The sequence below is a fragment of the Tachysurus vachellii genome, chromosome 10, assembly GCF_030014155.1.
Source record: "Tachysurus vachellii isolate PV-2020 chromosome 10, HZAU_Pvac_v1, whole genome shotgun sequence".
Taxonomy (NCBI): Eukaryota; Metazoa; Chordata; class Actinopteri; order Siluriformes; family Bagridae; genus Tachysurus; species Tachysurus vachellii.
In genome coordinates, this window is record NC_083469.1 from 10,991,517 (window position 1) to 11,013,928 (window position 22,412).

Consider the following 22,412-nt stretch of genomic DNA (forward strand, 5'->3'; position numbering starts at 1 on the left):
CCTGAAACACCAGAAACACCCTGGATTTTCCACAGATTTGGGAATTCCAAATCTTCCATCACAGCATCACTATCATCACCATGTGCATTCATCCAAAGCCCTCCTTAATGTTCAAAATACATTGTGAGTCATAAAAGTAAGTAATTACATGCTTTTCGCTGGTAAGAGTCTACAAGAAGAATCCTGCACCCGCAGTTTCACCAATTCAAGTAAGAAAACACACATTTAAAAACAAGTTAATAAATAAATAGATAGATAGATAGATAGATAGATAAATAAATAAATAAATAAAACCACAACAGCCACAAAAAGCTCCTGGAGGGAATGACATGTAACTGACTTTGGTAAACTTAGTAATTGCTAAGCAAGGTAAAGAAATATCACATGAAAAACACATTTAAAACACCATGTTCTTAATCTACTTTATCCACCATCTGACGGATTGTTCAGATGCTTTCTTTACTTTTATAGCTTACTTTACTAATGAACCCTCTGAATAAATAAAGTGTAGCATGTGTGGCTGTGTTTCCTTCTTGGCCATGCAGCATTAAACAGGAACATTTAGCCATGAGCCTGTAACTGAGAGCCACAGTCATTTTCTCATTTGGTGTTCAATTCGGTCATCTGCATTTTAAGAGAGGAGTGACATCATGGGAGAAGCAAGCAACAGAAGATAAATAATTAAAAGATTAATAAGTAATAAACTTAGTGACTAAACTTATTAAATAGTTTTGAGAAAGAGTAATCATAAGAAAAGTAGGGGCAATCTGCTGAATTCAAGTGCTGATTTCATAAGGAGGTCAAACAAAGCACATGATTATTTCACGAGGGCGGAACAAATGATGGTGTCTGGGGTATTAATTTATCATTCAAAGCTATGCTGTGGCAAAAAAATGTAGTTCCTTTAGTGTGCTTTGTGGTGGTGCGACTCCTCTCCATTCCTCCAGTCCTCCAGCAACTATAGCACAACTTGCTTGCTCTAGATCCTGTTGTCTGATGCATTATACACATCACATCAGCTGTAAACTGATCTGTCTGAGGAGTTTTACTAGAATCATTAAATAACATTGATAAGATGATCATTGGATGAACAATGATCTTTTCTGAATCAGGAACACACATGTACTGCAAAACACCACGAACAAAAACCTTGCATGGTTAAAATATTAATGAACAGAGGATATTTGAAAGAGCATGCGACGTGGGGAAAGAACACCGCAGCTCAGACAAAATGTTTTACCTACAAAATGGTGACTATTTGCTGAAAGCAAAGACACAATGTGCTGCATGATAATCTTTATCAGGGGAGGATAAGGACTGGCTACAATAGAATTCATACGCTTATTCTGCGGTCATAGTTTGCTGTAATGCACATAAATGGCTACAGGCTTTGTTACTACATTATGGTTGAGACCATGTTATCCTCTTCACCTTCAGTTCACCTTTTATGAGTCCAAAATTTAAGACTTGGCAACACAAAGCCATCATCTGTCCAGTAGGCTAGCTTCAAGTGCATGTTTCATAATTTAATTCCATATAATTTATGTGAATTATGTATTGTTTTTAACAACATATACAAATGTGTGTTCAGGTGTACAAAAAGGACATTACTAAAGTAAGAAGAAAATGAGCCTCACACAATACCCTATAGTCACACAACACTTTACAACGGTTATTAAGCCTATACAGTACTAACCAAATAGTATTCTGGAGATCTGGTTTAGCTCACACTGGTATTCATGTTACAAATATGTATTAGCCAATATGGGAAAGTGTGTGTGTACAAAATGTGAAATCTTCCAAGTTGCATAACCAGTCAACTGCTCAACAGCGTAAAATGCTAGCTTTTACCTAGCACTCAATCTCTGCTAAATCATAGCGAATCCCTACTCAATATAATGGTAAATGAAAAATTTAGCTACTTAACACATAAGCAAAAAAATAAAAAACAGAAAAGTAAGAACACATGCAATTTAAAAGCCCAATATTGTGTTTCATAATGGAACAAATCTATGCAGTGACTACAGCTTCAGTAAGGTTGGAACCTGGGGTGGGTGGGGGGTTCTGGGGAGCATGTTGCGATGGCCAGTGAAGCTGGATAATGTGACACTAATGAGAGGGGACAGGACCAGGCTACAGATGACCGGCTGAGCCTCATCCGGGAGCAATCCCATGGACCATCACCAACCCCCAACCTAACCTCTCTCCAATAATATAAACACTGGAACATTTGGAAATAACTGAAAAATAACAGATTAAGCCAACCCTAAATGGTATGAGGTGTGAACGGAAGATCAATTCCGTTCATTATGGTTATAAAAACTGAACTACAGTCCATAAAAATGATAATACTTATAATATACAAATATAATATACTAGGTCTACTACTACCACCACTACTACTACTACTACTACTACTACTACTAATAATAATAATAATAATAAAATAAATAAAACGAAGATCTCCAAAACATTCTAGGTATATTTCTCATTCAAACCAAGACTGCCTTCTTGATTCCCCACTGACTCAACACGTCATGAGTAATTTAGTATGAAACACTTCCTAAAGCAAGAAAGACTACCATAAGGATGTGACTAACAGTGCTAGAAGCTAAGACTTCTGTGCACTGGTATAACAAATCTACTGCTACAAAGTTGTAAACAATTACTTGATGCAATGTGTGGACATTGAGGTCCATTAACTTATGATAAGAAGCATTTACTGTAAGTGCAAGCCTGAGGCTAATGACTCAAAGTAAATCAAAGGTTTTTTATATATGGAAAAAGCCCCACTGCATCACAGGTGTTTGCTACATCTGCATGCTTGAGTGAACACAAAGTTTTTCCCAGAGTATTAATGTGCTTGTTCCTTTTTCCAGTGCAATAGCAAATTCATCACCTTGTGACCACAACCATGTCGACGCTGGTGGCTTGGTGAACATTAATATAACCAGAGGCATGGTTACATATGTAAACTTTAATTCTACGTCCTTATATTAATTTTGTCCTGCCATTTCTTTTGCAACAAAAAAGGACACAAGTCACACTGCCATACAATAACAGATGTAAATAAACAATGCCAATGCTATACTTCACTGGGGATGACAATTGCTCAACGTGTCAACACTACTTCCTTCAGAGAATATAAAATTCTTATATTGTTCTCCACTGAGGACGTGCAGATTTTGTTCTTTTCCAAGACCTGTGATACTGCTCTTTACTGAGGATGAGAATGCAAGGTACAATTCTATCAGTAAAATCAGGTTAAGGTAGCAGGTGAGCTCAGCGTAGCCACTTTACAAATGTGACCTGCCAGCCGAGATTGCTCACTGTACATGTCTGGTCTCATCTGCAACTGCAGATTGAGAGATTGATTATTCATATGCTGTGGGGCTAAAAACCTCGTCAAGAATAGTGGGATGTTAGAACTTGGACACTGTGTCTGGACTGACAACGTGCAATTCGCCATTTCATTTAGCTGTGGAAATAGTCAGCAAAAAAGCTGTCTTAAGTAAAATGAATTGCACACCAAGAAATTAGAGTTCAACCAGTTTCTCACTGATACCAACTTTTTATCAAATGGCCTTGGGCTAAATGTGTTGGTTCACTTGAGGGTGTTCTCACATGCCAGTTGAAAACCAAAAGAGGTTTTGGCATTATATAAATATAAATTAAATGGACATTTACTATTTAACTAGTTAACTATTAAATCCACAGACACATTTTGTGTGTAGCATCCAGATTTTATTAACACTTTCTTTTCGTCAGTCCAGAACAAATCCCTTTCCTGCATGTATAACTCTCAATCCTTTGGCTCGGTCTATAAATGATAATCTATGTGGGTTAGTTTAGCCATTCACCTAAATCTCCAAAAATAAATAAAGGCTGCAACGTAAACCATATAGTATGTTTGGTTCACTTGCTGGTAATAAAACACACATTCGTTCAGTTAGAACGAAACTAAGACCAACAGTTTTGGTCCATACACAAGTGAAATCGCCATGTTCTCACCTGCACTAAGGGGAGATAAGGCACCAAGAACTGAGAGCACTCTGATGTACTTCCAAAGCAGTAGCACCTGATTCATGGGTGAATGAAACTACACAAATCACATGGGTGAATCTATACCCCCTGCTTTCTGGAGAACTTTAAAGAGGATTTCAAGAAGAAGGAATGGACTTTTTGTTCCCATCTCTTGCCAATCAGTGTAAACATGCCAGTGCCAGGTTACGTGCCTGAGCTGCAGAGACATGCCAACAAATTGAAGTAAGCGTTAGAGCATGTACACAAACAGCTGGTTCAACATAGGTTTATCAGTGGCTCTCTTCAACCTGCATGGCAGATGTGGGCCACTGAGGTATGCTTAACACCCATCACCCTGATCTAAGCCTGCTCTCTGGCTCTATCCCCTACACACGCGCACCATCTGCCAATGTAAGAAGTGCACACCTTGGTCTCTTGGATGAATTTAGCAATTCAAATTAATATTCCATTGTAATTTCTTTTTTCATGGACTCTAGTAGAATTAAAACTAGTACTCCCATACATCCGGAGTAAAACCAGCATGTCCAATAATGATCATTTTAGTAATACGATAATCCATATTAATCCATTACAATACATCCATTTTAAGTACAAAACCGCAAAGTCATTCATGTTCATAAAAGAAAATATTTAGATTACTTATGACAGTGCATATTAAACAATATTAATATAAGAAGATTTACAAGTCTATGATCCTACAAAAAAAAAGGAAATAAGGTACTTAATGAGGATTTTCTGTTGAACATGTCAGTGTTTTTTCCCCCTCAGCAGAGACTGCTGACTTGACAAGTTTAAATGTTTTTGCTGCACATACCACCTAATAAGTAACAGGCAGCTATAGGTTTCCCTCAGGCTGAAGCACAACATACAGCAACGTCAACACTTCTCATTCAGACAGAAAGGCTAAACAATGGCAGCCTGTGTGTACTGAACCCATGTTTAGCCCACACAGGGTCAGATGGCGGAAACTACACAAACCACACATTGTTAAATCCTGTGGGACAAAAGCATGAAGTATCACAGATTCAAAAACCAGGAAAACGTCTAGTGTGGGGTGATTTGAGGAAGCGGTTAATAAACCATACAGGTTATACAGTCAAATCAGTTACTTACAGGTAGACCAGTAAATATGCACCACTGAATTTGTGTATTAAATGTACTGGTTTATCTTGAACTGCTGTTTTAAAGCTTGGCACAGCCTACAGAAAATCTCCACAAGAATTTTAACTAAATCAACAACCTACATATGCAGGGAAGCAACGATTTCTCAATTTAACTACAACGGTAATGCAACCCAAATAATTCAATTAAATAAAAAGTAAATAATTTTTTAATAAATTGTAATTGTCTTCATCGCTGGCTCTTAGAAACAAAAAGAGCAAGACTTTTTTCTTGTTCACCATAAAAAGCAGTGTAAATAGAGAAAGCAAAAAAAAAAGTTCCCGAATGCAATGCAGCTATACAATAAAATTGCACCGAGTGCACTTCATAAGTATTAGCATGAAAGTTATAGCTGTTGAAGGACAGACTGAGAGACACCACTATATGTGAAGGTAATGAAACAGCACTGTTGGAAATGTATAAAAATATTAACCAAAATAAACCTAGACCAAACTTACCATAAAATAAGTTTCACTGCAGCAGACAGCATTTTAAATGTGGCTGTAATAAATCCGACTGATGAATATGCATCACAGTTATGCAAAATAAACATAAAAGAAGTAATTATCATTATATGGAAATGCAAAACTAGGAACTATTTAGAACAGAGTGCTTTAAGAAGACGTTGCGGTCACACCATTACAGAGTGAGAAAGAGCAGATACTTCTTTCTCTACATTCTGATGCAGTTTTTAATACATAAATAGAGAGGGGAAAATCTTAAGACTGATTAAAGTCACTCACTCATTTTCTACTGCTTATCCGAACTACCTCGGGTCACGGGGAGCCTGTGCCTCAGGCTCAGGCGTCATCAGGCATCAAGGCAGGATACACCCTGGACGGAGTGCCAACCCTCGCAGGGCACACACACACACACTCTCATTCACTCACACACTCCGGACAATTTTCCAGATATGCCAATCAAGGGAGGGAGGAAACTGGAGTACCCGGAGGAAACCCCCGAGGCACGGAGAGAACATGCAAACTCCACACACACACACACACACGGCAGAGGCAGGAATTGAACCCCCAACCCTGGAGGTGTGAGGCGAACGTGCTAACCACTAAGCCACCGTGTCCCCCTGTTCTTTAAAACATTATATTTAATTGTTGTATTTATTAGCCTGATTAATAAATCCTGAAGAAAGAAAGAAAACCCACATTTTGAATATGTGAACAACTGCACCAATTCAGATACTGATTTACTGCATGAGCACACAGAACAATAAATATAGGGACTACAATTATTGAGGAAATCGATCCTTCCAACTTATAAACCAACCCTGAATGAAAAGTAAGGTAAATGGTGTCCCCAAGGAGGCTGAAGCACTGGAGCAGAGATAATTAATGGGTTAGAAATACAACACCGAAATTACATAGAAGTCTGTAATTTAAACAACTTTCTGTTTAAGGTAGGACAACAGTAGAGATATCTGAAGGCTTCTTAACTTATCATTTAGACAGCTCCAAATATATTTTCCCAAAGAATCAACCTGGACATTTAACTGCATTTCTTCATGCACAGAGGCGGTTTATTTAGATACACAAAAGAGCATTGTAGCTATTGTCACATATTGTTAGATGAACCCATTGAAGCTTTGAGCAACAGATTCACCTAAACTTTAGGAGTGAAGCTATTGAGAGCTTTGTGGAAATAGGGCAGTTCATTTGGAGTCAGAGAGAGAATTGGGCAAAGAGAAGCAAAAGAAATAAATAAACAAATAAACCTATAATAAGTCCACACCTCTCGAACCACTCACAGTGTTTGTCAAGAAGAGCCACCAACAAACATATACCCGACTATAAGGATCTAAGGTGGCACCATATCGGTCTATACTCTATTTTTACACTCATGACCTCTTCATTGCAGCATTCAAGGCATTACTTTCCATTCTGGGACATGGGAACTTACATTTATTTCCTTCTAATTCGTGTCAGTGTGATGCAAAACTCTGACACTAAAAAAAAACAAAAGAAAAAAAGACCCTCATTGATCCATGTTCTTCCTTTTCCAGTAGGTGTGAGCAGTAGTACGCGTACGCACGCGCACACACAGTTCTGGACCTACCTGCTTGGCTACCTGTGTGTGAAATAGGATGCTGCACGTTTTGACTGTCCATAGTGCAATGCTTTCGGGACACCCTGGAGTCTTATTAGACTTAAATAAGATAGATATGCAGTAACAAACATATAAAAATGCGACATAATTGCACGTTAGATGATTATCACACACAGTATGTCGGATCCCAAGAGAACAGAGGACAGTAAACGGGGTGGCTTTGTCCTCACGAGCGCTTTATACACCCGAGCTCATGTTACATGCCAAGCAAAACCGTCCTTTCTATTGTAACCGATTAATTCGGATTAAAATACTCCGTTCACATGCAAACGATTCAGATGAACCCCAGCGACACAATGACCGGCTACAATGTGTCTAGGTGCAATAAACACAGGAACAAATTAGCCGACAAAGCAATTTTCTCAGTCGTTCATACAGAGTGCACGATTTCAGCAGAGGAACAAAAAACAAAACCCAGAGAAAATGAGTTCAGACTGAAAGTTCTGCACGTGCAAAAAAAAAAAAACCTTTACCTTTTCATCGCTGAATCATATTTCTTCCAGCTGAACAGTCTGGGGAGCTGGAACACCCTCTCTATCTGTCTCTCTGTCTGTCTGTCTCGCGCTCTGTCTGTCGCCTTATTATTAAGTTTAAAGATTCCTTCCAACAAACACAAAGCCACAGAAATACTTTACGTCTTCTTTACAGCCCGGATATCAACCTAAACAATTCTCACAGCCACTCAAAACCTGACTTCTCGTACATGTTTGCCCGTCCAAAGTAAACACGTTGATGTGGAAGCGATTTTTTTTTATTTTTCTTTTTTTTCAGGAAACCTTCCTGTGCTCCGTGTTGTTGTGGCCTGCGGTAGCGAATGACGTTACTGAGCTACGTTTCAGCGACTCCACCAATCTCTCAATGGAACTCTGTTTTAAATGTCTTCTGTCGCCCCCTAGCGGTAGATAAACGTAATACACAAATCTCTATGCGCCATTGACAAATGTAAACAGACCCAAATCCAAAATCGCTCCCTACTGGATATAAAGTGCACTAGAAAACGTTTACATGCCATTATTGTTCACACTATATAGTGCGTGTACTTAGGGAGAATTTAGTCATTTGTAATGCTGTGGAAAATATTTTTTATTTTTTTTGCTTTTCTTTAAAATGGATTGTCTTCATGTTACTTTGCTTAAATGAACCTTAATTAGAGCAATTACATCAGATTATTTAAAAATTAATTAACCTGAAAACTAAAGCTTTGTTTAATAGAAGGAACAAAGCCTTATTTTGTAACGCTAGGAAATTAATTCATATGATAGTCATGATATTTTACATTTCAGAAATCCTCAAGGTGTTGCCTATTTACATGTAAAAACGAATTGTCTATGTTTACACTTTTGTCAAAACGGAATGAAAACCGTTTTTATATGTTTGGGAATTTACGACATATTTTTACTTTTTTCGGCATTTACTTTCACCATCAATTAAATGTTTAATAATATATGAACAAAGCAGACTCAATATGTGATCATGTGAAATTAATTACATTTTGAGATGTTGGCCGTAGTAAGATAATATCATTAATTTCTTACAGTAACTGAGTTAAAGCAAATAAAAATAAAAAAACATTTTCAATATTTCAATAGTTTATTTTTTCTGGTAATTTTTAATGGTAATTTTTAATATGGTAATTCGTTTATAATTTATTGCTTGTAGAAGCATCATAACACAGGATCAAAATAAAAATCATTCATTCACTCATTCATTTTCTACCTCTTATCCGAACTACCTCGGGTCACGGGGTCTCAGGCGTCATCGGGCATCAAGGCAGGACACAACCTGGACAGAATATGTGAAAAAAAATATGTGCATACTAATGAACTTAATTAACGTTCTAAGAGTGAATGTGTTAATTAAATTAGATTAATCTCAGTGTGTTTTACTATATTGTAAAACCCCCTAAATCCACTAAATCCAATCAATCTGATAACCTACCACACCTGAATAAATCGTAACTGTAGGATTAGTTGCAATAACACATTCAGTCAGATGGGGGCGTCTGTAGGCTGCTTTCCTATTTGCTTTAAACCAAAAGAGCAAATAAATGTAAAAATAAAAAACAAAACATATATATATATATATATATATATATATATATATATATATATATAGAGAGAGAGAGAGAGAGAGAGAGAGAGAGCCTGCTTCATCCCTTTCCAAAATGCATTATCAAAAACTGTTCCATAATGAATAACTAACGATTGTGATTATTAAGGGCCATTTGTTGTGGTAACTTAAAAAAAGGCTTCATCTTGACGGACAAAAAATTGTTGGTACTGTACATGATACTCTTGTATTCAGACTAACCCCAGCTGACCAAGGTTATCACTTTTTTAACAATATGATTTTACAGTATAATACATATGTAAATTCATTCATGTGAAATTGTTTCCTATGTAAAACATGAATATAAGAGTAAAGCTATTTCTAGTTAATCCTTTGAGACACTGATTTTGTCTCAAAAGTGATTTTGACCACTGCCCAGAAGTGAAGACTCCTCCCTGATGCTAGGATAAAGGCTGAATTTGCTGTAGTTGCTGTAGTAAAACAGGTTGTTTACTTTCCAAGTCACTCTTGCAGTTGACACATATAAATCATTCAGGATCTTACTGGGTGCAAACATTACTCTATAGAATTATCATCAAAAATGTTTTCAGGCTTAAGAAGACATGTCAGGGCTGTGGTGCAAGTGAAGCTGGCCAAACAAGATCACAGATCAACTATCTACAGCAAGCCACCTAAGGAAAATATCGGACCTGGGGTAAATATTTATATTAACATTGCTATAGTTTATCCTTTCTGTAATGTTATGATTAAAAAAACCTTTTCCCCTTGATAATATCTCTGTGTATAATATGTATAATACCTTGTTTTATATTGCAGTAGTTACTAATTATATGTAATTATAACATCAAAATGATTAATCAGCAATATTAAACATGTCATTTAGAATAGTCAGCAGTGTCTACTATCTGTCCTTACAGATAATGCTCGCAAACCTAATGAAAAAGAGTGAAATTAAATTATGAAATTGATGAAAAATGTTACAGCAAAACAAGCAGCAGGAAAAGACTGATGAGAAAAAAATTATGCAAACTGGAATATTTATTTTCTTTTGTCATTGGGGAAAGGTAGCTTAGGTGTTTATATTATTATTAGGGAATATGTTAATATTTTTAATATTCAGGAATACATTTATGTTAATATTCAGGAATTCTTATCCAGTTGTAGGAACCACACCCCACAAAAACTGTACACACAAACCTGAATAAATTGAGGTTTCTGTTTGCAAGATATAAAATGTATATTTCATGCTTGATAGGCAATGTTTTGTGGTAGCATTTCAGTCTCAAGCATTATTTCAGTGTCTCTCCCACTGACCATTACTACCTCCTTTTTTTTGCCATCTTAATACCAAGTTGTTTTTTAAGCTATTTTGTTTTAAAAGCTTTAAAAGTTACTTACAGCTGCAATTGTTGCACCATTTTAGATTAGATTAGATTAGATTCAACTTTGTCACATGTACAAGTACAAGGCAATGAAATGCAGTTTAGGTCTAACTAGAGTGCAATAGTAGCAAGTGCAGGATATACAGTTTGTACAAGATTTAAATAAGTGGTAATATGGAGTGATTTACAGAAGGTTGCGTACTATGAACAAATATACAGATTTACAGAACGATATGTGCTGTAGCAAAATATATGGCTATTACTATAAACAGTAATTTACAGATATGTATGTTCTATGAATATAATATACAAATAAATATATATGTGCTATGAATATAATATACAGATGAATATATATGTGCTATGAATATAATATACAGATGAATATATATACAGTATGTGCTATGAATATAATATACAGATGTCTATTACTATAAACTAAAATTTACAGAAGGGTGTGTGCTATAGACAATATATTGTTACATAGTACATGCAATAGCTTGAAAAATTGAAAAAGTGTTTAATTTCTCGCTTCATACTTGTATCTCTACAGCAGACAGTGTTTACCATGTCCATCTTTGCCCTTGGTCTTCTGGTCCCTGCTGGTTGGATTATGTACCACATCCCAGTATACCGTCAAACACCACCTTCACAAGTGTAACATTATGGACCACCTACATCACTTACCCTCTGCCACACAACATAGCTTTGTATTTGCTGAAATAAAATACAATTTGTCACATGACAAAATCTAAATGTAATAGTTATGCAGTTGTTTATTTACTATTTCATTACGTGACAACAACAACAGGTTTCAATATGAGGTCATTTTCCCTAAGTGTGAACCGGCATTCCCATAAATGACACATGATATCCATCTTTGGACTGGATGAGATGTAGTTTTGCAAACCTAAGATAAACTGTGCTGCCATATGCTTTTTTCTAACTATCCTTCTATGAAAGCCAAAATTTCATTTTGAAAAAGACTGCATGTTGAAAACTGTTTTTTTTGTCACCTGAAATTATTTATTTGTTTATAGAAGTTGGTTAGGACCTAATGGTTATTCAGGCACTGATAAATAAAAAAAGAATTGAAGGAGGGCGTATTTTATTTTTCCCATGATTGGATCAGTGATGCACTATATATTTTATAAATGAAATTAAAATGCAATATAGCATGTAAGGATTTAATGTACACTTTCATGTTACCTTCACACACATTCCATGTTACGATTAATATGCCCTTGTGTGTGCATCTGCAACAAGAGGAAGTAGATGACATACTTGATATCATTATTTGAGTGTAAACTTAGTTCAAATTTATATTCAGAAATAAACCAAAATACGGATTTAGCAGAGAGAGCGGGAGGAAGAGGGGGAGAGAGGGGGAGAGAGAGGGAGAAAAGAGAGAGAGGGGTGGGGGAGAGACCCCGAGAGAGCGAGAGAGGGAGAAAAGAGAGAGAGAGAGAGAGAGAGAGAGAGAGAGATGGAGAAGAGAGAGAGAGAGAGAGAGCGAGAGAGAGAGAGAGAGAGAGATGGAGAAAAGAGAGAGAGAGAGAGAGAGAGAGAGAGAGAGAGAGAGAGAGAGAAAGATGGAGAGAGAGAGAGAGAGAGAGAGAGAGAGAGAGAGAGAGAGAGAGAGAGAGAGAGAGATGGAGAAAAGAGAGAGAGAGAGAGAGAGAGAGAGAGAGATGGAGAAAAGAGAGAGAGAGAGAGAGAGAGAGAGAGAGAGAGAAAGATGGAGAAAAGAGAGAGAGAGAGAGAGAGAGAGAGATGGAGAAGAGAGAGAGAGAGAGAGAGAGAGAGAGAGAGAGATGCCCTTGTGTGTGCATCTGCATCAAGAGGAAATAGATGACATACTTGATATTATTATTTGAGTGCAAACTTAGTTAAAATTTGTATTCAGAAATAAACCAAAATATGGATTTACTTCTCTATGCCAGTGCCATACAATATATGGGATTAGGGCTATTTTACATGTTTTTCACAAACCAACTGTTGCAGCTTCAGCTCAGTCTACAGCACACATATTATGAGAAGCAACCAGCTGCTTCATCCATGCAGCATTTTCTTTTCATTATAAAAAACCCTTAAAGACATGAAATCCTCCACTAACTACGTCACGTGGTCGCCAGAAATTAATATCATCAATGGAAAATGTTCGACACGGAATAGTCCATTCGCGGTACAAAGGTGAGTCCGGTAGACCAGCCCACCTTTTGCTGATTTTTACCGCGAATACCAGGAATACGAAACGAACATCCAGGCTACCTCAGAGATGAGGAGACTTGGGGAAACGACAGACTGTCGTGGTGAAGGAGGGAGTGTTTTATCTTATTTCGTTTAGACAATTTGGTTTGGAGATGCTGTGGCAATAGTGGTATAACCTGCGCGAGCAGGAGCGCGAGGGGCTCCGCTCACTTTATCAACACTGAGGGGGGGGAGACCGCAAACACCGCAGGGTTAAATCACATCTCCAATGTGACTCCTCTGTGATTCTCACCGAGATTTCAGCATGTCTACGAAAGCAGAACAGTGTAAGTACATTTGGCACACGTTTGTGTTTTATTACACGCCGCCGTGGTGGTCATTGTTAAACATAGGATGTGTGTGATGTAGCTGCCCTTCGTGATGGGGGGGTGGGTGGGGGGTGGGGTGTAGAGGGGAAGAATGGAGGGGGGGTAGAGAGACCCGGAGAGTGGGAGACAGTGGGAGAGGGGGGAGAGAAAGAAGGGGGGGAGGGGGGGGAGGAAGAGAGAGAGGGAGGAAGAGAGAGAGATAGAGGGAGGGAGAGAGAGAGGACAAGAGAAGGAGAGAGAGGGAGGGAGAGGAAGAGAGACCCCGAGAGAGGGAGAGAGAGAGGGTGAGAGGGAGTGAGAGAGGGTGAGAGAGAGAGTGAGAGAGAGAGTGTGAGAGAGAGAGAAAGAAAGAGAGAGAGAGAAAGACGTTGCTAAGGCGCATGAGGCTGCAACACGTCCTCCAGGCTGCAGGGCATGAAAAGGGAGATATTTTCTCTCTAGGTGAAACGTTAAACGAGGAAAAAATCAGGTGAAGGCTTTTGAATTAAACAAGAAAGATTTAGACAAGACAGACATTTCTCAAGGTCAAACTGGAAAATGGACTTCTGATATATGACTGGTAGAAAGCTTAATGTGATATTTCTTCATGTTGCAAAGAGGAGGTCTGTAGACCACGTTTTATACGTGAAGTGAAGCACAACTGGATGTTATGTTAAAACTCATCACCAAACAAGAAAATGTAAATACTTTAAAATAAGAAATAAGCGTTATAATAACAATGTAGAGGTCTCTTCTCCATCTCATTTTTGTAATTATCTCTTACAAATTATCTCATGCTATATTTTTGATAACTAGCATGAACTATGACACACTAGACCATGCGTGTTAGGTGAGATTGCACTTAATACACATTAGTATGGCTCACTGCTGACCTGAGGCACTTGACTAAAGGCCACTTGTGCAGGTTAGATAGAGCAAACTGAAAACAGAAGATCATGATGCCCAAAAACAGCCTGAACATAAAAAATGCAGACTCATAATTTATGAAATGCTAAATGGTATTGGATTTGGCCTTCCAAAAAGAGTCATTTGTTTGGATTGAAATTGTGCCATAAAATATATCATTTGTGCTTACTTGAATTTTGAGATATTACAGAATGTATATTTTATTTAGATTGCATTAATCCTGTTTCAACTTAAATGAAAACTATAAAAATATAACACAAGTTTTGTCACTTGAATTTTGGAGGATTTTTTTGTGGACACATTACGTGTTCAATTCACCTTCGTTTATACCATTGGATTACACAGATAAATAAAGCTATAACATTTACAATACAGTTCATAGTTTTAGCCTGTAAGTCAATTCCTTTTTAGTGGCTTGAACCTTTATAGACTTTTATTACAAGGAGATGAAACAGAAAGAAGGCCCAAAGTCTTGACTACCCTTCACTAATGCACCTGTTAATCCCTGTTGGACAGAAATAAACGATCAGAGTTTGGCTACGGTTTATAGCTGAATTCAGCGATTGTAACCGCAATAATAATTTTGTGATATGTGTAATACATTTTCATGTTTTGACAGCTTGACATATAAAACCCTGGTCTTTGTAGTGTCCCGAACTATGTAAATGAGAGAAACAAAATTCATTATGTTGACCACCCACATTGTGTGTGTGTTTTTGTGGGCATAACATTGGTTGTATTTGTTTCTAATTTGAGTTTTAAAAACAGACAGTTAGCATCTGCTGAAATTGATTCAACTTTTTACTTTTAATTGTTCTATTTTGGGTCAAACCTGAAAGTCATATACACTTTGAAATTCTGTGCATTTTGACTTTGGCTTCTTGGAATACGTACAGTAAGTGACTATTACACTCTTGTGTAATGTTTTTGTCCATCACTGTGTGTGTATCCAGTCATGGTGATTTGGCTTAGTTTAGGCAGATTAGGTCCAGTTAAGGTCTTTAATCCTCAATGAAGTAACCGAGGCCCTGCTTGCTTTTGATTATGTATTACTTTGCTCTTTGTTTAGTTGCTTCTAAGATTCGATACTTGCAAGAGTATCACAACCGTGTGCTGCACAATATTTACCCTGTGCCGTCTGGGACAGACATTGCAAACACACTGAAATACTTTTCTCAAACCCTGCTCAGGTAAGTGTACTACGCTTGGACCAACAGGTGAAGTAAAGATACACACTACAGCTAATTGTGGTATGTGCATTTTAGTGTTAAGTAGTTTTAGGGTACTTGGGTGCAATTGGTATATATTAGTCTTATTATTTGTAGTGTAATGTAGAGAATGTAGTGGCAATGGTACAGCACAGATTGCTAGTAAGTTTAGAATTTTGCCTATTTCTCTGTTGGTTCCGAAAATCATGTTTTTTAGCATTTGGCTTGCTCCATACTCTGTCTGTGATCCATATGCAGATTTGAATTAGTCAGAAGCTAATCATAATTTTCTATCACAGCATTACAGCCAATAGTTAATAGTTTATATTATTTTTATTTCATTTTATTTATATATTTTCTTAAAAATTTAGAGGAATTAAACACAGTAGGATTTGCTGTTACTGGAAAATAACCAACTTCATTGTGGTAATTCACCACACCATCTTTGCATTGATTATTTTCCTATAGCAGCATGCCCCATTGTGTTTTGTTGCTTGCGATCCATTACTTCGGATAGAGCATGTTAGATATAATAATAGATAGAGCATCTATTAGTCTTGAACATAAGATAAAGTCTGTTTGTTTCATAAGAATTTAAGAAGCAGTTTGAGCTTTTTTTTTGCTTAATATAAAATTTAGGATACAGAAAAGGCAGCAGTGATGAGTATGTCAACTCAAGGAACTTATCATATTTCAAAGAGTTAACTTGTTCAAAACACTTTTTAGATTTTTTTCAGGCCTGTTTTACGGAGAGCCCAGGGTAAAAAAGACGAGCAGTGAAGCTTGAGAGCAGGTTAGCAGGGACACAGCATATGCCACAGTCTTACAGAGAATATAAGCCAGACAGAGAGAGGATCAAGCAGCCAAATGGATATTTGATAAACGGCCACAGTAAAGTTTCAGCAGGACTGCTGCAAGGGGCTACTGACACGTAACTGAAAAGGGCAAGAGGTCTTGTGGGAAAGTTTATGTTGTCTGAGTAAGAGACAAAAAAATCTAGTAAACTCTCATCTGATTTGACACATAAGTAGCAGTCTGAGAACTGTCACAATAATTATGTAGGTAATAGGGCTCAAATATATTAGGTTATGTTCTATTCTATTCTATTCTATTCTATTCTATTCTATTCTATTCTATTATATTATATTATATTATTAAAACCCAGTACTAATTATACATTGCGTCACTGTTTATATAAGGCTTAATTTCTTGCTTATCATTGGAGTCTTACACATGCTTGGACATGCAGAATAGCTTGTGGGTGTGTGTGTGAGTGTGAGTGTGTGTGTGTGTGTGTGTGTGTGTGTGTGTGTATTTACTGTTTGAGGAAAATATACTGCTGAAAATCATACATGATTAGTTAAAAAACTTATTTACAATTTAAAATTATACCTTTGATTGATGATTTATTTTATTCAATTGTAATTAACATATGTGTTGTTCATTAACAATTACAAAATTATTTATATTAAATACAGGAAAAAATATTATGAGTATGATTTTGTTTGTGCATTAGTATCACTGCTTACAAGTATTAGAAATGTTGAACTGAATTCTACCAGTGACATGCATATGTTTATAGATAAATGTTTATAGAGTTTGCAGTTTGACCAATGACACATCACACTGTTTTTATGTAATGTGCATCAAAAGACAAAATTTTTTCTCTTCCCAACGCTCTCAAGCCCATCACAGGCCAATGAAATTTTGCTGCCATTTTCCTTCAGAGAATTAGGGAAAAATACTCCCAGGAGACAGCAAACACAAATGTCCATCCCCCATTAGTCCACAAGCATAATGCTACCAGCCATCCCGTTTGAAGCAACCTTATTCCTTTTCCATTACAGTCTTCTCCCTAACTGTAGATTAGCTACATTTATTTTAGAACTGAAATCCATATGCCTGTTGGATCTCATTAGTTCTCTTCCCCAATGATACTGATCAAGTATCATAATGTACTTACATACTGACATTATTTTTTATGATGCAATAAACATGTGTTGTGATCAGGGAACTTTTAGTCTAAACTCACATACATGTTTATTACTGGCTGAAGCATGTTTCAGAAGTGTCATCTCTGTATTGTGCCCGAACCAATTTGAAATTGCTCTCATCTTTGACAGCTCCTGCCATTCTTTTTTTTTTTTTTTGTTTTTTTTTTTTTTGTTTCTTGAACAAAGCATGGTTATTTGGCCTCCTAACTGATTTGACCTGCACGGCTGCCCCGCAATTGATTAAATCAGAGGGGTCAGTGTTTCTTTAACGCTTTTCCTCTGGAGAAGTACGGGGCTGCCACTGAAAACATGCCATTTTTTTTTATATTTTTGCTCCTTGTCACCAGATACGCATGAGATGCAGTGATCATTGCAGTTCTTTGCAAGCTTCTGTTGGCACCTTTTTGTTTTCAATAAGATAGAAAATAATCATTTTAAAGAATGCCACTTGCATAAGTCAAAAATAATTATAAAAAAAAAAAGCTAAAAGAAAAAACACACATGATCAGTGATGTACAGTAAGAGTGGAGACACTGCATCCTATGTGGGGTTTATCTGGGTTTGGTTCTTTTCTACTTACACTGTCTCTGTAGAGCCATTTCAATGTAATGTGCTGTTTCTTTGTGTCTTTGTTGTCTCTTTTTTTCCCTTGTTCCCCTCTCCCCGGAACAGCATCCTGTCCCGTACAGGCAGGAAGGAGAGCCAGGAAGCTTCCAATTTGGCCGTGCCCATGACCATGTGTCTTTTTCCTGTGCCATTCCCACTCACCCCATCTCTAAGACCACAAGTCAGTTCCATCAACCCTACAGTTACTCGCTCCCTCCTTTACAGCGTTCTGCGGGACGCCCCGGCCGACCGGGGGGGAGCCGCCCAGCAGAGTCGGGACGCTCAGCTCTCAGAGTACCCCTCTCTGGACTATCAGGCGCTTTATGCCACCCTCGTCACCTTGCTTGACCTGGTGCCCCTGCTGCAGCATGGTCAGCACGGTGAGTGATCTAGTCAGGGTGCTCAACACTATAAATATATTATATAATACATACGGTATATCAGAATTATATATTCTGATTAATAAATATTTAACATCTATCAAAGCTATGACCCACTGAACTTATTTCATACACGCAATATACAGATATTGCAATTTTATAGCCATCTTGTGACCTGCTCAAGTGTTTTTTGGGTTAATTTACTCACTTTTTCATCATTTTGGGTTGTTGAATAGTTTATCAAACCTCAGAGCCCATTTTACCACTTAAGTGCTCTACACCCCACTGAAGATTAACTGTCTATCTTTAGTAGGTTTTACTGAGCAAAAAGTAATCCACACTTTCTAAAACTTTTATTACATTATCTATAGCATTTCTTTTTTTCTTTACACCTCGAATCTAAGAGGTTTGCTGACTATCTCTTGTCATACCCATGTGTCCAATACTTTATCTTCCAGTATTGCTTTACACATACAATATACACTGCCAAACAAATAATTTCACACTGCCTTTAACATTACCTGAAATGTGAATCTAAATCCACATGTAGAGCAGGTTACATTAGGTTTTTGTCTCTTTACTTTTCTTCTCTTCCCTTTATCAGATCTGGGGCAGGCCATATTTTACACGACAACTTGCCTTCTACCCTTTCTCAGCGATGATATCCTCAGCACTTTGCCCTATACTATGATCTCCACCTTAGCCACCTTTCCTCCCTTCCTACACAAAGACATCATAGAATACCTGAGCACATCTTTTCTCCCTATGGCTATATGTGAGTATTATTTATTTATTTATTCATTTATTTACTTACTTTCTTAAAATTGCTGCTGTCTGTTTCTGTGAGTGTATAGCGTATATAGTATATAAGCTTATAGAATTTGTTTTTTCTTTGTAAAATGGAGCAAGAAATGACAGATTGAGGGCTTACAAAGACCAAGGTCCATCTTCAATAGAGTAGATTTCACATCTAGAGCCAAGTAAAATGGAACACTCTGTCCCAAAGATCAGCATGATGTTCTCACAGCTTGAATTCCCAGGATACTGATGACAGTGAGAGTCAAACTGTACACATCTGTTTGTTATCCAAAATGGTTTTAATGGGAGGTGACAGCAAGTTATAAACATTCATGTTATTTAGTTATTGTTATTTTACTTGCAGCCTTGCAATAGTTTTTCATTATATATACAGGAATATCTCAATAAATTAGAATGTTGTGGAAAAGTTCATTTATTTCAGTAATTCAACTCAAATAGTGAAACTTGTGTATTATATAAATTCAGCACACTGACTCAAGTAGTTTAAGTCTTTGGTACTTTTAATTGTGATGATTTTGGCTCACATTTAACAAAAACCCACCAATTCACTGAAAAAAATCTAAAAAAATTAGAATACTTCATAAGACCAATTTAAAAAACATTTTTTAGTGAATTGTTGGCCTTCTGGAAAGTGTGTTTATTTACTGAATATGTACTCAATACTTGGTAGGGGATCCTTTTGCTTTAATTACTGCCTCAATTCGGCATTGCATGGAGGTGATCAGTCATCACAATTAAAATGACTTAAACTACTTCAGTCTGTGTGTACTGAATTTATATAATACACAAGTTTCACTATTTGAGTTGAATTAATTAAATAAATGAATTTTTCCATGACATTCTAATTTATTGACATGCACCTGTATATATAAATATATATATATACAGTACTGTATATCAACGCTTTATCATGAAGGTCCATTGAATTACAATTCCATTAGCATGAGCAAACAATTTACCTCAGCATTACTGGCCCATTTATTTGACTTTAACAAATAAGTAACTACAACTAGTATTAATTTTTGCAGGCTTACTTTTAATCATGAACTGCATGAAATGAGTTATGTAGGTAATAGGGTTAAAACATATTATATAGAACTGTATAAATGTTAATAAATGTAGCCATATTTTGTTAATAATTAAATATCTAAATTAATCAAAGTAATTCTATTATTCTAAATTAATTAAATTACTTTGCTATTTATGTTGTTATTTTACTTGCTGAAGTTCATAGTTTCAGCTTACAGTTGACACATGTAGTAAATTTTTTTAGATTTGGGGTCCTTGATCTAAACATTGCCATTTGTTTCTGTAAATTGATGTCTTTTGATTTTTTTTTAAAGTGGGTTCAACTCGGAGAGAAGGTGGGGTCCCTGCGTACGTCAATCTGTCTGCTTCCTCTATGCTTATGATTGCTATGCAGTACACCTCAAACCCAGGTAGAAACATTTTATATGGTCCAATGTTCTGGAGAATTTGTTCAATAAATAATGACAATAAAATAAACCTTAACTGATGAGCTGTTTTTATGCTGATGTTAGTTTACCACTGTCAGCTTCTGGAGTGCCTGATGAAGTATAAGCAGGAAGTGTGGAAGGTAGTGTTTTTAGATCCTTTTATTTTTTGAGAATATTTCCATTGAGCATTACCTCTCAAAATGATTCATTTACTATTTTTAGGACCTTCTGTATGTGATATCTTATGGACCATCGCAAGTAAAGCCTCCAGCTGTTCAAATGCTCTTCCATTACTGGCCGAATCTCAAGCCTCCAGGTGCAATTAGTGAGTACAGGGGGCTCCAGTACACAGGTGAGGCAATATTGTTGCTATATTGAGTTATGCTTATACATACAATCACAGGATTGTACAATGCTTTTCTAAAATGTGTAAATTCTGAGAAAACCTTTCTATAGTAGATGAGCAGAACACTTGACTGCACACTAACATATTTAAATCTCCATAATATCTGATATGCTGTTTTTCTTTTAAATTACTAGATTAGAATGTTAATTTCTGTCTTCTTTTGTCCACTCTCCTACTTCTGCAGCCTGGAATCCTATTCACTGCCAACATATTGAGTGTCACAATTCGATTAATAAACCTGCAGTGAAGGTAGAAACTGGTTTATTAATGTCGATGTCATTTGAAAGTGTATACATTTATATGTATCTGTTTCAACTATATAAGGCCTAAGATTCCAACACCTTTGCAAAGATGTGCAAACACACACACACGCACACACACATCTCTGACAATGTTTGTAGCCATTTGTCCTTCTCCGTCAGTATTGACTTAGCTTGCACACTGAAGTGAGAATGAAACAGGAATAGACATGCCCCGCATTTCAATTACAGCAGGCTTGAGAGGGGGCAGAGAGATCTGGGCTGGAGGTGGGGAAGCTTAATTGGAAGAGATGACCCGGTGCTGCCGGAGGATTGGGTGATCGCATGAGTAGATCTCTGTAAATTACTGGCCATTGTATTGAGTGCTGCAGCCCGACTACTGACCCTTGTCATTAAACAGAATAAATACTTCAGGGCTTCAATATGGCAATGTATTTAATCCAACATATTGCAAAGTGTGTATGCTTGTGACGTATAAATCTCAAAAGATTTACATAATGTCAACACATCCTGCTTTTGGGTGCATATCTGAGCATAACTATCATGGTAGATAACCAGTGTGCATGCTACTGATGGGCTTTTCCTGTTGCTAATATTGTCTAATTGTGTGATAGTTATTGTGATAATATGGGCCCGGAGTCCAGTAACATGCCTGTTATATTTTTCCACTCAGATGTGCATCGACCCAACTCTCTCGGTTGCTCTTGGAGACAAGCCTCCTCCTCTGTATATCTGTGAAGAATGTAGTCAGAGGATTGCAGGGTAAGATTTATTTACTAGGTACATTCTAGGTACACAGTGGTCTGTAAATGAGTGTCTAACCGGTCGTGGTGTTTGCTCACAGGAGTAGTTACCATGGTTATATTATCCCCTCTTTGCCAAGAGTCTGTAACATTATCATTGTTAATTAAACAGCTGTGGGTTTTACCCTGTTCATTAATCTTGCCTTTCATGTGGCTTCATCTTGTCAATGACCTGCAGCCTTGTGTAAATAAATGTTGAAAGAGAAAAGAAATTTAGTC

The 22,412-nt window shown here is 36.9% G+C and overlaps 2 protein-coding genes and 1 long non-coding RNA gene across 7 annotated transcripts in view; 2 read left to right on the forward strand and 1 right to left on the reverse strand.

Moving 5' to 3' along the window:
- LOC132852285 (BTB/POZ domain-containing protein 7-like) overlaps nt 1-8,143 on the reverse strand; it is a 26,664-nt gene extending 18,521 nt beyond the window's left edge. For 2 of the 3 annotated variants that reach the window (XM_060879386.1, XM_060879385.1), the window contains exon 1: nt 7,797-8,141. The gene's annotated coding sequence lies outside the window, so the exon portion shown is untranslated. Of the gene's footprint in view, nt 1-7,796 lie in introns of all 3 variants that reach the window. The other variant, XM_060879387.1, reaches the window with a different exon arrangement.
- A 1,706-nt stretch (nt 8,144-9,849) lies between these two features.
- Nucleotides 9,850-11,531, forward strand: LOC132852284 (uncharacterized). Its single transcript, XR_009649110.1, has 2 exons — nt 9,850-10,087; nt 11,329-11,531. It is a non-coding gene; the product is annotated as an uncharacterized LOC132852284 (long non-coding RNA).
- Nucleotides 11,532-12,978: 1,447 nt separating this feature from the next.
- Nucleotides 12,979-22,412, forward strand: part of LOC132852712 (protein unc-79 homolog) — a 32,907-nt gene continuing 23,473 nt past the window's right edge. For 2 of the 3 annotated variants that reach the window (XM_060880083.1, XM_060880084.1), the window contains exons 1-9: nt 12,979-13,312; nt 15,330-15,450; nt 18,135-18,448; nt 19,053-19,223; nt 20,611-20,706; nt 20,809-20,864; nt 20,947-21,076; nt 21,315-21,379; nt 22,064-22,152. In XM_060880083.1, coding sequence (XP_060736066.1) covers nt 13,291-13,312; nt 15,330-15,450; nt 18,135-18,448; nt 19,053-19,223; nt 20,611-20,706; nt 20,809-20,864; nt 20,947-21,076; nt 21,315-21,379; nt 22,064-22,152 — 1,064 coding nt within the window. In that variant the 5' untranslated portion in view covers nt 12,979-13,290. The remainder of the gene's footprint in view (nt 13,313-15,329; nt 15,451-18,134; nt 18,449-19,052; nt 19,224-20,610; nt 20,707-20,808; nt 20,865-20,946; nt 21,077-21,314; nt 21,380-22,063; nt 22,153-22,412) is intronic. The other variant, XM_060880085.1, reaches the window with a different exon arrangement.